This window comes from Helianthus annuus, chromosome 16, assembly GCF_002127325.2.
Source record: "Helianthus annuus cultivar XRQ/B chromosome 16, HanXRQr2.0-SUNRISE, whole genome shotgun sequence".
In the NCBI taxonomy this organism is placed as follows: Eukaryota; Viridiplantae; Streptophyta; class Magnoliopsida; order Asterales; family Asteraceae; genus Helianthus; species Helianthus annuus.
The window spans coordinates 169982210-169997089 of record NC_035448.2 but is presented as its reverse complement, the minus strand read 5'-3'; the positions used below and the strand labels follow the sequence as shown (position 1 = coordinate 169997089).

The 14880-nt window shown below is 36.3% G+C and overlaps 1 protein-coding gene across 2 annotated transcripts; it reads right to left on the bottom strand.

The window, feature by feature from the left end:
- Positions 1–1310: 1310 nt before the first annotated feature.
- On the bottom strand, positions 1311–14665 carry LOC110915950 (protein DETOXIFICATION 24). 2 transcript variants are annotated; one of them, XM_022160702.2, is made up of 9 exons: positions 14512–14665; positions 13571–13817; positions 12902–13443; positions 12705–12791; positions 12565–12621; positions 12195–12433; positions 2152–2270; positions 1673–1759; positions 1311–1574 (listed from the first exon to the last, which is right to left on the bottom strand). In XM_022160702.2, exons 2-9 carry the CDS (start codon positions 13814–13816, stop codon positions 1521–1523), a joined length of 1431 nt encoding a protein of 476 aa, XP_022016394.1. In that variant the 5' UTR covers position 13817; positions 14512–14665; the 3' UTR covers positions 1311–1520. The 2 variants fall into 2 exon arrangements, with proteins under 2 accessions (XP_022016394.1, XP_022016395.1); XM_022160703.2 differs by lacking the exon at positions 14512–14665 and adding an exon at positions 14174–14368.
- Between the last annotated feature and the right edge of the window lie 215 nt (positions 14666–14880).

Here is a 14880-nt window from a genome sequence, read left to right as displayed (position 1 = left end):
TAATGTTGTTAAACATTATACAAATCTGTAACTAGTTCGCAAAAAAAGAAAGAAGCATTAAAGGTTGGGATTCTTGCAACATTAAGATGGTTTGTTATAGATTTTCTAAAGTTAAATGGAAAAGATTTCCCTCCTAAATTAGACAGTGAAGAATCAATAGATATGTTGGAGTTGTATAAGGCCATTAAATATCATGGTGGTTTCAAGGAATTATCGAAGCAACAAATCTTGACCGACATGGCAATTTCTTTGGGTCTAGGAATTGACAAGGGAAGTAATGTTCAAATGCTTTACTAAAAGTATCTTAGAACTCTTGAATGGTATGAATTCACCATTACAAAGAGAGGCTACGTTGGAGAACGGGATCTTAAAGAAAGAAAATGCACCAAGAAAGTTCAAGTTGATGAGGAAAAGGAAGTCGAAGCACTACCGATAAAGACACCTCGTTTATATAACATACAAGACTATTATGCAAATTTTATTCCAGTCTTCAACAACTTGGCTTTGTTTCACGACGTGGGTCCGAGTGAAACCAAGGATGGAAACGGTTGGATAGAAGAAACTATAAATGAAGCTGCTGGAAGATGTTGGAAGCGAGCAAAGTTCAAATGATTCAAGTTCATTTGAGATGCTAAAAGTTTAAAGTGGAAGCAATATGGCTAAAAGGATTGGGGGGGGGGGTGGATATTGAAGTTATAATTCTTTTTATCCTTCTAAATTGTTTTAGTTATGATCATTATACTTATTATGTTGTATTTAAACATTAGTTATGTATTTGGGTTGTTAACTGTTTATCGTAAGCCCGAGTAAGTATTGTATTAGTATAAGCCTAAGGCCATGTATGTATGTGTGGTAGTAGGGCTGCTAGAAGAGATACGACGATCCAATTGTTAACCGCCAAATAGAAGCATCACGTCCCTTCACCCTTATTCAAATAATCGTTGTAAACAATCAGTGTGTAATGGTTTTCCATTTTCACGAATAGAAACTGAAGTTTGTAGTTTTTATTATGACATGTCCCCAAATGTTATAGTGCATGATATATAAAGGCAAAGTATTATAACAAGCAAATAACATGCATATAGCCCAATGGTACGAAGGTACTGGAAATGTGCTCCTCCCCAATGATGAGAATTCATGTCTCATTGTGAGCAAATGATGTAGATTTAGGTTGTCTTTCAAAAGAAAAGTATTACGATACAAAGATGTATAAATGGGTAATCTACTAGATCACAAATTGTTGCATGCAATCCAATTAATTTTAAACAGCTATGCGAGAGATTACGAAACAAAAGATGTGACAAACCAAATTTGATGAACAAAGGCAAAAGTGTCATAATTCAGGGGAGACATATGTATCAATGGAAAGTGAATAAATCCCACACAATCTAGGCAATATACCTGATAGTGTTACTAAGAGCCAAATGTGAGTATGCATAAGAGACATATGTAATAGTTTTAAGTTAAAAGAAACACGTACAAACAAACTTATGAGTGCCTTTCTTAGTTACAACGATGAATTATTCATTTGATTTCAAGTAAAATCGTGTGAGCCGTTCTGTTGCCTTCTTGACCTACGGTTGGAAAAACAGGAGCCCGATTAGACCGAATATAAAAAAATCTTTAAAATTCTAAATAATACAGAAACCCATTTAATTTATTGTGAATTTACCTCATCATCCCAGTTTGTTCTCCAAGTCATATATATAAGCGTAATGGTTTGCGATAGAATACCTCCTATCATTCCAATCCATATACCCTATCAAGCAAATGGAATTAAATTTTATCATAGATAACCAATGTTCTTAGGACCGGACCACAAGTTGAACCGGTTTGATCAGATGTCAGAATTAGATGACCTCATAAATACGATAAAAATTAGTAGGGTAAAATGATTAATATTTAATAAATTCCCGATCGACCTATCAAATTCTTGGCCGGACCCGATGGTTTTCCGGTTCAACTGAAGATTCCTGGTCCAATCAGTCGGTTCCGGTTCTACTCTGACTAGTTTTGAGAGCAAGAACCAGACCGGACAGACCCACGGTTTCTAGTCTGACTGGCCGGTTTGGTCCAACTTTCAAAATTTTAGACAACCTTCCAATAAAATTAAAATTTTGGTTTCGAGATGTTAAGTTTTAATAAATGTACCTTAACGTCAAGAGACGTGAAATATCCTAGAAATGCTCCCAATGGAAGACCGATCACGTAAAAGCAAACGAGGTTAACGATGGCTACAGTTGCCTGCATCCCTGCTCCAATTGCCACCCCTAGTAACAAATATTTTTTTAGATAACTTGAAATATTGAAATCAATAAGATCTGTCACATTTGAATGTTGATTTCATGTAGTTAAGAGAACATTGATTTAATAGTTTTTTAAAGACAAAATGAAAATAAATTAATCATGAGTATTAACAAAGTTCCATCACGACTAATAAGTATACATTAGTTAACAAAATTATGAATTTTATTATCTTTAATTTGGGTATATTATTCTTCTATATATTTTTTTTTAATAAGATGAGCTTTTTTTAGATGTTGATTATAACAATGTGTCAATACAAGTTACCATGGTGCCTCTAGGTTGTCAACTTACAACGTTGCTTTTAAACTAGTTACGACAACACATTTAAACCAATTACAACAGTGTGTCTAACTTAAAATGGTGAGCCCAACTTCACATGCACGCATGAACAAATTGTGTGATTATAATGTTGCCTCCACTCATTATAACGTGAGCCAAAAAAAACACCTATTATTTAGTGGATGTGTATACCATCAATATAAATATACATGCTACACCATATGTATTCATATGTTTTGCATGAATAAATCAATTAGTACGAATAGTCATATCTCTCACTCTACCAAGTGTGATAAAAATATGCCCCATCTATGAGGTTGAGAGTTCAAGTCATATGATGGACAAATGTGTAGATTTAAGAGTAAGATTAGAGAGCGTGTTAGTCAATTAATTAGGTGGTCTAAATTTTAGCTATTATGTATATAACAATATTTTACACACACAAACACATACACACACATGTACATGTCAAGATTCGAAATTGGGAGTCCCTCAATATTATTAAGAGATGTCAATGTTGTGGATAAAGTGAGTGGGCATGATGAATTGATAATCCAGTAACGATAAGGATATGGATGCTTTAGGGCATTGGCAAGGTTACTAGCTGTCTGGTGAGGCGAAAGACATGGATTCACTGTTTAATTTCGATACATGCCTTGGTCACGACTCACATCATCACACACATCGTGCCATGGTGCTTTGCACACCGATCCATTACTCCATGCATGTTGCTATTCATTTTATTGCATGAATTTAAGAGAATAAGTAGCTTTCCATTTAACCATTTCATCCCCACATAACCTAGGTAGTTATGCCTTGTTATTTTTTTTCTTGTTTAAAAGCATTGTAACACTATTTCATCGGAAATAAAAGAAAAATTTGTTGTTAAAATATAGTCTTCTTTATACCTACACTGCCACCATGATCCTTACCTGTTGTGCCATCTGCCATGCCAACAACACACACTGATTCAACCGACCCTCCTCATCTCATTGAATTGTCAAATCCACCACAACCATCACTCCCAACACTGTCGAGACCATATCCACCATTAGATCCCATGCCACATCACCACCAAAGTTGATATCCTCAACAAACTTATCCCCATCATTGGTTGTAACATCCCTAACCACCACCTTTCTGATGATGTTATAAACTTAACTTCTTATAATATGTAGTTGTAAATTTATGTGAATATGAACTTATGTAAATATGACAATATGACAATTATTCGGATGATGGTTAATGGTTGGCACCGTCTTTTGAACGGTTATTTTCCCTCCAAGTTCAACCGCCATACACCGTCCCTATATATATAACTTTGCCGGCAGTTTTGTCGGTACCAAGACTTTATCAAACAGATATTGTCCATCTATAATCATTTCTTGCACATTCCTAATCGTTATGAATTCCAAATCATCAAAGTATTCCGCTGCAAATGATCATTCAATTCAACAAAGTGGTATCAGAGCCACAGAGCCACTTCTGGAAGAGAATGCAGAAACGCCATCAACACTGCCATGTTTACACTGTTCGTATGAGAAGAAAGAGAGACAAAGGTTTCAAAGAAAGTGTTATTACTGCAATCTATCAGGGCATCAGATTGCACAGTGTAAGAGGAAAGAAAGTGATGAGGCCTCTCAACTCATTCGTTTAGCGATAAACACGGGATCACAATCGCAAAAGGGGGTTGATGATGAAAATCAATACGATCGGAGTTCGGGGTACATGGTAATCGGAACAGACGGAAGTTACTGGTCAAATATCTAGTATGTTAGCAAATCACTTAAACGACATTATTCTGGAAATATAAATATGTTTAAACGAATCAAGAAGATGTATGAAGTTGAAACAAACACAGGGGAATGTAACTTTTATTTCATTAAGGGAATAGGTGTTGTTGAAATGATTTCTGGATCAGAAAAACTACGAATACAAAGCGTATTTTACACACTATTGATCGGAACGTACTGAGTTTTGATCAATTAATAACACAAGGTTACACGGTAAAATTTCTGGGTGACAAATGTAAACTGTATCCAACTTTTAGTATTCCCACGATCGATAAAAGAAATGATACCACATGTTATTCTAGAGAAGATGAAATGGGTAATATAGAAAAGGAAGAGTTGCTTAGATCAGAAACTGAATATGAGAAATTCAAGAATGATTACTTGAATTCATATTTCGAAAGTTTAAATATATCGTCGGAAGAACCGGACTGGAACATAATGATATTGCAAGCAATGTCATTTAACGAATTCCAAGATTGTAAGGCCCTAATGGATATGTTGGAAGATGATGGTTATATAGGAAAGTATAAGTATTTCATAGAGAAAAAAATCGAAGATATGGTCGATTGGTTCTTAAAGGTTAAGTTAGAAATCAATTCTAGACCGTTGCCTGCATATGCTGAGGGTAACAAGAAAATAAGTCTGTTAGACTTATACTTAGCGGTAAAAAGAGAAGGTGCTCATCGACGAGTGACAGACAATCATATGTGGGCTGTGATATCGAAGGATATGGGGCTTGAATACAATGATGGAGAGTTAATGCGATTAATGTATGCTATGTATATGGATGTATTAGTGTATTACTACAAGATCAAATCTAATAAAGAGATGGCAGCCGAGAAAGAAATCAGGGAAGACATCGGAATGAAGAGACGTACCAGAAGCATGGAGATGGAAGCTAGCACCAGCATGATGTCTCGTGAAGAACCAGAACAAGCAGTAGATGATCATGATGCACCAGAACAAGCAGCAGATGAGCATTATGCCTTCTTTGCCGGGAATGATTGGTATGGTCTAAAGCGACTGAAGCAATGGAAGAAATTCGATTTCAAGAGAGCCGAAAAAGCAGTGAATGAAGCTAACGAAAGTGTGCAGAAAAAATTCTCGAAAAGAGAATTAAGTTTATGGGGAGTGAATGATGATGTTATAAACTTAACTTCTTATAATATGTAGTTGTAAATTTATGTGAATATGAACTTATGTAAATATGACAATATGACAATTATTCGGTTGATGGTTAATGGTTGGCACCGGTTCTTTTGAACGGTTATTTTCCCTCCAAGTTCAACCGCCATACACCGTCCCTATATATATAACTTTGCCGGCAGTTTTGTCGGTACCAAGACATTATCAAACAGATATTGTCCATCTATAATCATTTCTTGCACATTCCTAATCGTTATGAATTCCAAATCATCAAAGTATTCCGCTGCAAATGATCATTCAATTCAACACTTTCATGATCAAAATCCCTACATCTATATCAACTATATTTCTCTAGACAACTAGAATTCGAAATTTATGTAAAAACAACCATTATCGTTTAGATTTTCTAGTGACAAAATTGGTTCCTTCAATGCTTTGGTTGGCTCGTTAAGGGTTAAGGATGATCTCAAATGCTTATGTTGGATGACGAGAGTGGCGACCACTTTCGCAACCACCGTGGCGCCCCATTGAGACTAAACCGAATGGATACTTGATGATGCGAGTGGCGACTACCATGTACCAATCATTCCACCCTTGAGAACAAGGATGTTTTTTAGGGCGGGTGATTGATACATGCCTTGGTCATGTCATCACACACATCAGGCCATGGGGCTTTACACACTGACCCAGTACTCCATGTATGTTTCCATTTCATTTTATGGCATGCATTTATGAGAATAAGTAGCTTTCCATTTAACCATTTCATCCCAACATAACCCAGGTAGGTACGCATTATTGTTTTCTTCTTGTTTAAAGCACTATACTTTGTTTCATCGGAAATAGATGAGAAACTTGTTGCAAAAATCTAGTCTTCTTTATGTGTGTTCTTTGGAGCCTAACCCACTTAATAGATCTAACGTACACTTAGGAGATTGAGCATCTCAAATAAGAGATCTATCAGTTGGTGCTTTCATTCTTGGACCCAATGCCTCCACAACCGGAAGAGACTACAATCAGAGAGTTGTTGGCCAAACTTCGCTAACTCCAACCCACAACAAAACCCGAAATTAACGAGGCCACGGTGACAGAAAATAGACACTTATTTTTGATTATTTCGGCCCGCCTCGCTAGAAAACCTACACTACCATCACTGCGACAATACTGACCGCCAGGGCCGGCCCTGGAGGTGGGCAGGAAGGACCACCGGCCGGGGCCCGTGATTTCGTAGGGCACGTATTTTTTATTTTTAAAATCCGATATTATATACGTAAAAAAATTAATAGGGTATAGCCAAACAAATACTATCATAACATAGGGCCACTTACAAAATAAAAATCATATGATTTAGATTAGTTAGCAGATCTAAGTTAGTGAGCCCAATACCCAAATCATTTTAAAAACTAATAAAAAACAATTAGTTCATGTTGGGCGGCAATTAGTGCCCTGTGGATATTGAAACGTCGTATAGCAGGAGAGTAGGAGACACACATGGTTCGAAGAAGTACTCACAGAGTCTGCACTCTTCTGTTCTTCGATTTCAGTCTTGCACGCAACCACGTGCCACCAAGCATAGCGTCTGTTCGACGAACTTAGTCTCACGATCACGGATCACATATTCAGGTAAAAATCAAATCATCAATCGTCAACCGGCCCTTGTTCAGTACTTCAGTTGTTATGTTTTGTTTTTGGTCGAATTCACTCAATCAGTCCCTTATTAGTTATTAATTATTATGTTTCTTTCTGTCGAATTCAGGCCCTTGTTTAGGCGGTTAGTGATCGGTGCATTTTAGGTATACTCTAGTTCATATTAATTATAATTAAAATGCATTGATATTGGTTAAAATTATGGTTCTTTGATGTGGTTTTATTATCATATAAGTAAAGATGAAAACGAGCTAAAATATTAAGTTAGACATATAAATTAATATCAATAACCACCAATTCAGATTTAAACTACATAGTAAAGTTTCAAGTATATCTATTTTAATATTACATGTAGTAATATGAGGATTAACGTTGGACCTAAAAGAATTAATTAATAAACATATTTTGACATATTGCAGGTTGTATTGAGAATCAAGAGTTGATTTAATGGACATAATTTAAGTGGGGCTCTAGTTGATAAAATGGGCCAGCTTGTGATTCGGCAGCCCACACACAAAGAGGATATGTGAGTCAGTTAGGTTAAGGGAATAAAGGGAGGCTGAATAGGACGCAAGAAGGTGTGGGGGGGGGGGGGGGATTGACGGCAGCTTTTGGGAGAGTGGACGCACGGAAGGCAGCCGTCTTCGGGCGCTGTGCACGGTTTAAGGCATGATTTTAGGTGGCTTTCTTCAAGCATACGGTTCATAGGGTTTGATACTTTTCTTAATTTTATTTATGATTGGATTTGTTTTTGACATTGACAATGTTGTTAAACAATTTGATGTGTTGGTTTCTTTGAACTATTTTTATGTGTTTTGAGTTCTTACTTTACAACTTGCTCGGTTGATGACAAAACTTTATAGCTCGTTGGGTGACATAGAGTAGGTTGACTCACACTAGTAAATAGGGTAATTAAACTGTAAAAGATCTGATGACAAAGACCTATTTTTGATTACCAATTAAAGTAACCGACTTTTCAGCACCATGTCTATGTGGTGTCCAATTAATGATTAAATTGAATTTGGTGTGAACCTAGAATCTGAAACAAGGAGGGCGTTACCTTATCTTTTTGCTTGTGGCTTCTGCCCGGATGAACGATTACTTTGTTTTTCATTAAACTTTGTTCACGGATTCTTTTTAACTGGTAAAGCTTGACCACTTGTGTTGAATTCTCGGTAAACGTTTTTTTTATATTTGAATTATTTGTCGTTTATCAAGCGTATTGGCGATATACTTGCATCGTTAGCGGGTTAGTAAATTGGTGGGTAGTTGATATAAATAAATGGATTATTAGGTTGTATGGTGAATCTTAAAAACAATCCCTAATAATTAATCAAATTCATTAATTCCGAGGCCATGTCTATGTGGTGTTATGAATCTGTAAACGGGTTTTTGTGTTAAACTTGCAATCTGGATTCTGGGTGGGAGTTATTTTTCTTTAGTATATAATAATTCTCTAGTTAAACGCTAACCACAAATTCCCCGTGGATACGATACCCTACTTACGCTATCTACGTAGCTTATTTAGGTTTTTGATTGACCCTTACGACAGTCATCAGTTAGTTATTGTCGAATTCATGCCCTTTTTCTATTGTGCTGAAGAGTAAATTGTTGGTAATATATACAATAACAATTGTCAAATTCAGGCCCGTGTTCTATTTTTTTTCGAATGCAGGTATGATTTAAACTGTGAAGAGTTGATTCACCAATTTGCTATCAAGAATGCAAGGAGGGTTTCACGAATCATTGGTTAGCTATTAGCTTATTAGTTTTTAGAGTTAAATGCCATTTTAGTCCCTGTGGTTTGAGCCATTTTGCCAGTTTAGTCCAAATGTTTCATTTTTAACCTGTGGGTCCAAAAAGGTTTCACACTTGCCATTTTAGTCCACTGGGTTAACTTTATCCATTTTTCTGTTAATGAGAAGGCAAATTCGGTCATTTTATATGGCTGGATTGCCCTTTTAGTTAACAGAATTACATACAAAATGACCGAATTGGCCTTCTCATTAACAGAAAAAATGGATGAAGTTAACCAAGTGGACTAAAATGGCAACTGTGAAACGTTTTTGGACCCACAGGTTAAAAATGAAACATTTGGACTAAACTGGCAAATGGCCCAAACCATAGGGACTATAATGGCATTTAACTCTAGTTTTTACGGTATGTCACTCATTCGAATACTATATTTTGTATTTTGTTAATTGCATTGTTTATCGAATGCTATATTTTTATCAACGGTTCACGATTGTATGAAAAATTAGTTTAAATTATTTATTTCGCTAAGGCACGAGGGCACGTTTTTTCGAGCTCAAAAGGGGTACATGAATTGTCAGGGCCGGCCGTGCTGACCGCCAACAATACCTACACCTCCACCATAATCCTTACCTGTTGTGCCATCTACCCCGCCAACAAACACTAATTCAACCGACCTCATTCATCGCACCGAACCATCAAATCCACCACAATTATCGGCACCAACACCATCATGGAAACCATGTTCATCGTTAGGATCCCATGCCGCATTACCACCAAAGTTGATATCGTCACCAAACGTATCCCCATCAGTGGCTAACATCCTTAAACACCACCTTTCATCATCAATATCCCCACATCTATCAATTATATTTCTCTAAACAGTTTGAATTTCGAATTTATGCAAGAACAACCACTAACATTTGGATTTTCTAATGACAAAATTGTTTCCCTCAATGCTTTAGTTGGCCTCTTAAGGATGACTTCAGATGTTTATGTCGGACGATGAAAGCGACGACCACCTTGGCAACCACTGTGGTGCCCCATTGAGACTGAACCGAACGTTATTGGAAGATGCGAGTAACGACCGCCATGAACTGAGTATTCCGTCCTTGGGGACATGGATGTTTTTTGGAGCAAGAGTGTTGATACATGCCTATGTCACGTCATCACCCACATCGGGTCATGGGGCTTTGCACACCGATCCATTACTCCATGCACGTTGCCATTTCATTTTATTGCATGCATTTACGAGACTAAGTAGCTTTTCATTTAACCATTTCATCCCATGTAACCTAGGCAGTTATCTTTTTCTTTAAAAGCACTGTAAGTTTGATTCATCGCGAATATAGAGAAAGTTGTTGCAAAAATCTAGTCTTCCTTATCTATGTTCTTTGGATCCTAACCTCACTCAACGGGTCTAACACTTGGGAGATTGACCATATCAAATCGGCCTCTATCAAATTTGGATTTGGTGGTTATGAATGTAGGGATGGCAAACAAAAAGAAAAAAAAAACGAGCCCAATGGGTATACCGGAAACATATGGGATGGGTATGCCCGAAGCCCGACATATACGGAATTAGTTAAAAGAAACTCGCGTATGGGACAGGTATAAGATTATGTGATACCTGACCTGATTACCCGACACCACATACCCGTTTACCCGAACTATATACTCCATCGTATACCCGAATTTTTTTTGTTTATATTTATATTTTCTCTTAACCCTTATCTATTAATGAGTTATTTTAGTAGGTTCATTATGTAAAAAAAATATTTTACAATATGTGTTCAATAATATAATTTGTATTTTGTGTGTTGTGAAATATATAAATAAAACTATATAAAATTATAATGTTAGTATTTATTTATGATAAAGCCTGTATGTATGTAACGTATATCTTAATTTATAATAGTTGTAGATAAAAACTATACAATAATGATAACACCTATATGATAAAACCTATATGTATGTAATGTATATTTTAATTAATAATAGTTATATAAATAAAAACTATACAATAATGATAATAGTAAAAAAGAAATGTGTTTCGAAATCCTAACCTTTCGCTATCTTTCAACAGGTTAATGGATATATCTAATACTCGCGTGTAATTACCCAAGAAATACCTGATGGGTATTAGCTGGGTGTATGACACAATTTTACAACTGGGTATGGGATTACAATACCCGACCCATTGTGAACTATGATCAGAGCTAGAGTAAGTTATATGGTATTTTGAAAGTTTTAATTTCTTTTGTCGGCTCCAAATATGCAAAAGATTTGGTAAAGAATGGCAATGGGCCGAGTTCGGGCCGGGTATTGGTAATCCCAAGCCCGTACCTGGTTGTAATTCTTTGTCCCATACCCGGCCCGTTACCCATGAGATATTTGTTGGGTAATTACCTATCGGGCATCAGGTATACCCGTTAATTTGTTAAAAATACCTTTGAGACTCCTATGTGCATTTTTACTCTAATGTTTATATAAGTTTACTATTTTAATAATTACAATAAAAGAAAATATGACAAATAACATACATACATATCATATTCATATGCATATTTGAAACATATATCTTACATAATTAACTAATTAAGGTACTACTAGTTTGGAACAAAAAATATATGAATAATGAATAAGTGTATTTACTAAAGTTTATATAAATGGAAAATCAAATTTAAATTAATATACTTTTGGGTATTATTCGAGTAAACGGGCAGGGTATCGGGCGGGTATCACGAAATCCCATACCCGTACCCATTTTTTTTTATATTTTTAATCCCATTCCCGGCCCATACCCATCGGACTTTAGGTATACCCGGCCCATATGTTTCGGGATTCGGGTATACCCATTGGGTTCGGGCTTTTTTGCCATCCCTAAAGGATCACAAAGCTCTTTTGAGAAGCCTGGTTCTCAAGCTTAGAGATCTAGGAAGGCCAGAACATTGTGTTTAACAAAATTGCCTGGGTGAAAATTTACCGAGTACCTATTCATTTATGATGTGTTTCTACTTTTGATAAGATGTCAATAATTAGGTATTGTGTGATTGTTGGTTTGAAGTTTATTAAATGTTGTATAGTACTCTACCACAGATTTTGAGTATATAGTAGGTTGGTTTTTGATTTCTTGACCAATGGTTGTGTTTATTGCTTAATTATGTGAACATGGGTAGCTTCATGGTGAGTAGTAATCAAGGGGCCTATATCATTTACAGAAACCTAAACATTGTGAACATAACATAGACACTTCCCAAAAAGAGCTGTTACCTGAGAGTACAGGATAAATGCCGTTCAGCAGAACTGAAAAAGATAGAAGAAGCGAAAGATCTGATACTGTATCTGCAACTCTTTCATCATTTGTAAACATGTGTGCAATGTTTTTCCGGAACACCAGACAGAGAACAAAGAAGATGGCGCCTATCACGCCCGATGTCACCAACAACACTTTTATAGAAAACTTCACTGCTTTCGCGTTTCCTCGCCCTATCTCATTTGCCACCCGGACACTTCATACATGTTAAAGTTACAATATAAGGTGTATCAGTCAAATATACAAATATAATTCACATTTTTCTATATATGTTAATACAAGATAAGATCTAGCTCCATTTTAGCAAAGTAACTGTTAATAACTTACCATCCGGCACCATAGAAACCAAGACTTATCATGAACTCCCATGAGTTAATGTTCAGGCTGTAAAAACATAGCAGAAAATGAATTTATAAGTTTCTTCTAAAATGACACGTAAAGGGAGAAACAAGAACATGTGTTGATACCAAATGGAGAATGCCGATATTGCGACCTCAGCGTTTGGCATGTATCCAGCAAGTAAGACCAGAACAGCATAGTACCATAGCTCCAAGCTACACAAAAAGAGGGTTAAACAAGCTGTTATTTAACTGCATTCCACATTAAACTTGTTGAAAAATAGCTGCAATCAAATAACATTTACTGTATGTCACAAAAGACTTACCAGAGCATTATACCAGAGGATATTGAGAGCTTTATGACAGGAACAAGATCCTTAAAAGCAGCAATTGTGAATCCTTTCCAAGAATCTGGACACCATCCTCCAAAAATGTATATAAATTCTCCGATCACAAGAAACCACGAAGACATCGAGAGTGCAATCATGCCACCCGAGACTCCCATGTTCAGCTTATACACAAAAAGTACTGACAAAAGTATATGGATGACGAATTGAAAAGACGAGAGCCAGGCAATAATCATGTTCTTTAACTGTGCTTGCAGATACATTTGTATAGTCAGGCTAAAAACATAGTTATACACAAAAGGGATGAACCAAAAAGATATGTATCCACCACTGTTTGCTATCGATTCATCCTCACCCACGAGCTTGAAGATTTGGGTACCAAAGATCAAGATCGGAAGCAAAAGGGTCAAGGTAATCAAGTCAACGATCCATGATCGTTGCAAGTGAATGCCCATCATGTGGTGTTGCCCGGCTCCAAATGATTGTCCACAAAGGGTTTCGGTTGCACTAGACATTCCTAACTGTCGATAAAAATGAAACACAAGGAAAAGGTAAATGTGCTACGTTTTTTAGTTGACCTTTTAAATTGAATTAAAAATGTTGACTTTATTACTAATGATTAAATATGACTCTTTATGGTGAACTTACAAGTATTCCCATGATAAATCGGACGCTAAGTGTTTGAACAAGTGCATAGCCGGCAAGATCTATCTCACTGACATGGCCAATAAATGACTGGGTGACAACGATAGTACCGAATGCAGAGACCCTTGAAATGATGCTTGGCATTGCAACCCTCCATATCATTTTTGACTCGTTCCATATCCTTAGTGTTAGGTCACCTTCCTCTTCTTCTTCATGTCGAAGAAGCTTTGTCTCCATCCCATCATCCATCCTGAAAACAATAAATTATTCTGCACATCAGTAATGGTAAATTTGCAGATATATATGGCGAAACAAGGTTGTTGTTGCTGTTGGAATGTTGGCGTGGAGACACGGTGGCCATAGGGCGGACATAAATGGCGTTTTCTATATTTCTATTTAACATACCGTGCCCATATAAATCATATAAAGCTCCATACACAAAATTCTAGTGGATTAATGGCCAATTTTTCAAGTTGTGTCTCAAATGGATAGTTTGAGCCATGAACCAGAGTGTGTGACTATGTATGCATACATATGTAACTAAATTAAACTGCTATTCTATGTCTTTGAAACATTTAATTAAAGTAACCGAGTTGTGATGATTACTCTGGTGGTAGGTTGCGATGACGCTGTGGAAGATACGCTTGCGATGACACCGTGGAAGACACGCTATAACGGTTATGGGGTGGGTAGGTTGGAGGTGTGGTAGTGTTTAAATTACTTGGATGGAGTTGAATGATGGATCAGATTCTGATTTTCTAAAGTAGTTGGATCGTATTTAAAAAATGGGATCCAAGTACAATCATTTACGGGGCCTACTCTAAGTAGCAAGACAAACGTGTCTATATACAAATAATTACTTATATATTAAACAAATTATTAAAGAAAATTAGCATGCATGTATGAAGCTGATATAAAAAAAATGATGAATAGAAGAAACTTACTAGGTGAGGAACAATGAGTGGGCAGAACTAGTGTTTCCAGTTTGAAGATGAAATCCTTTTAAACAAAAGAGGATAGTGATTGAGGATGAAATCCTATTAAAGTAAAGAGGATAGTGAAAGAGATGTAGCCTTTGATCATTGGACCCCTCTCTCCGTTGGAAAGATGGTCAGTCCATTAGTATTTGTCCAGTGAAATTTGTTTGTTTTCATATGCAGAAACCAATTTCAAATTGGTTACTGATCCTGCTTTTCATATGCTCATTGGACCCCGTTTGGGCTTTGAAAGGATAGCAAGTCCAACTGTCAAAAAGTTTATTGTCACATATTCATAAAAAAAAAAAAAATCAAAAATTTGGAATACTTAAAAAA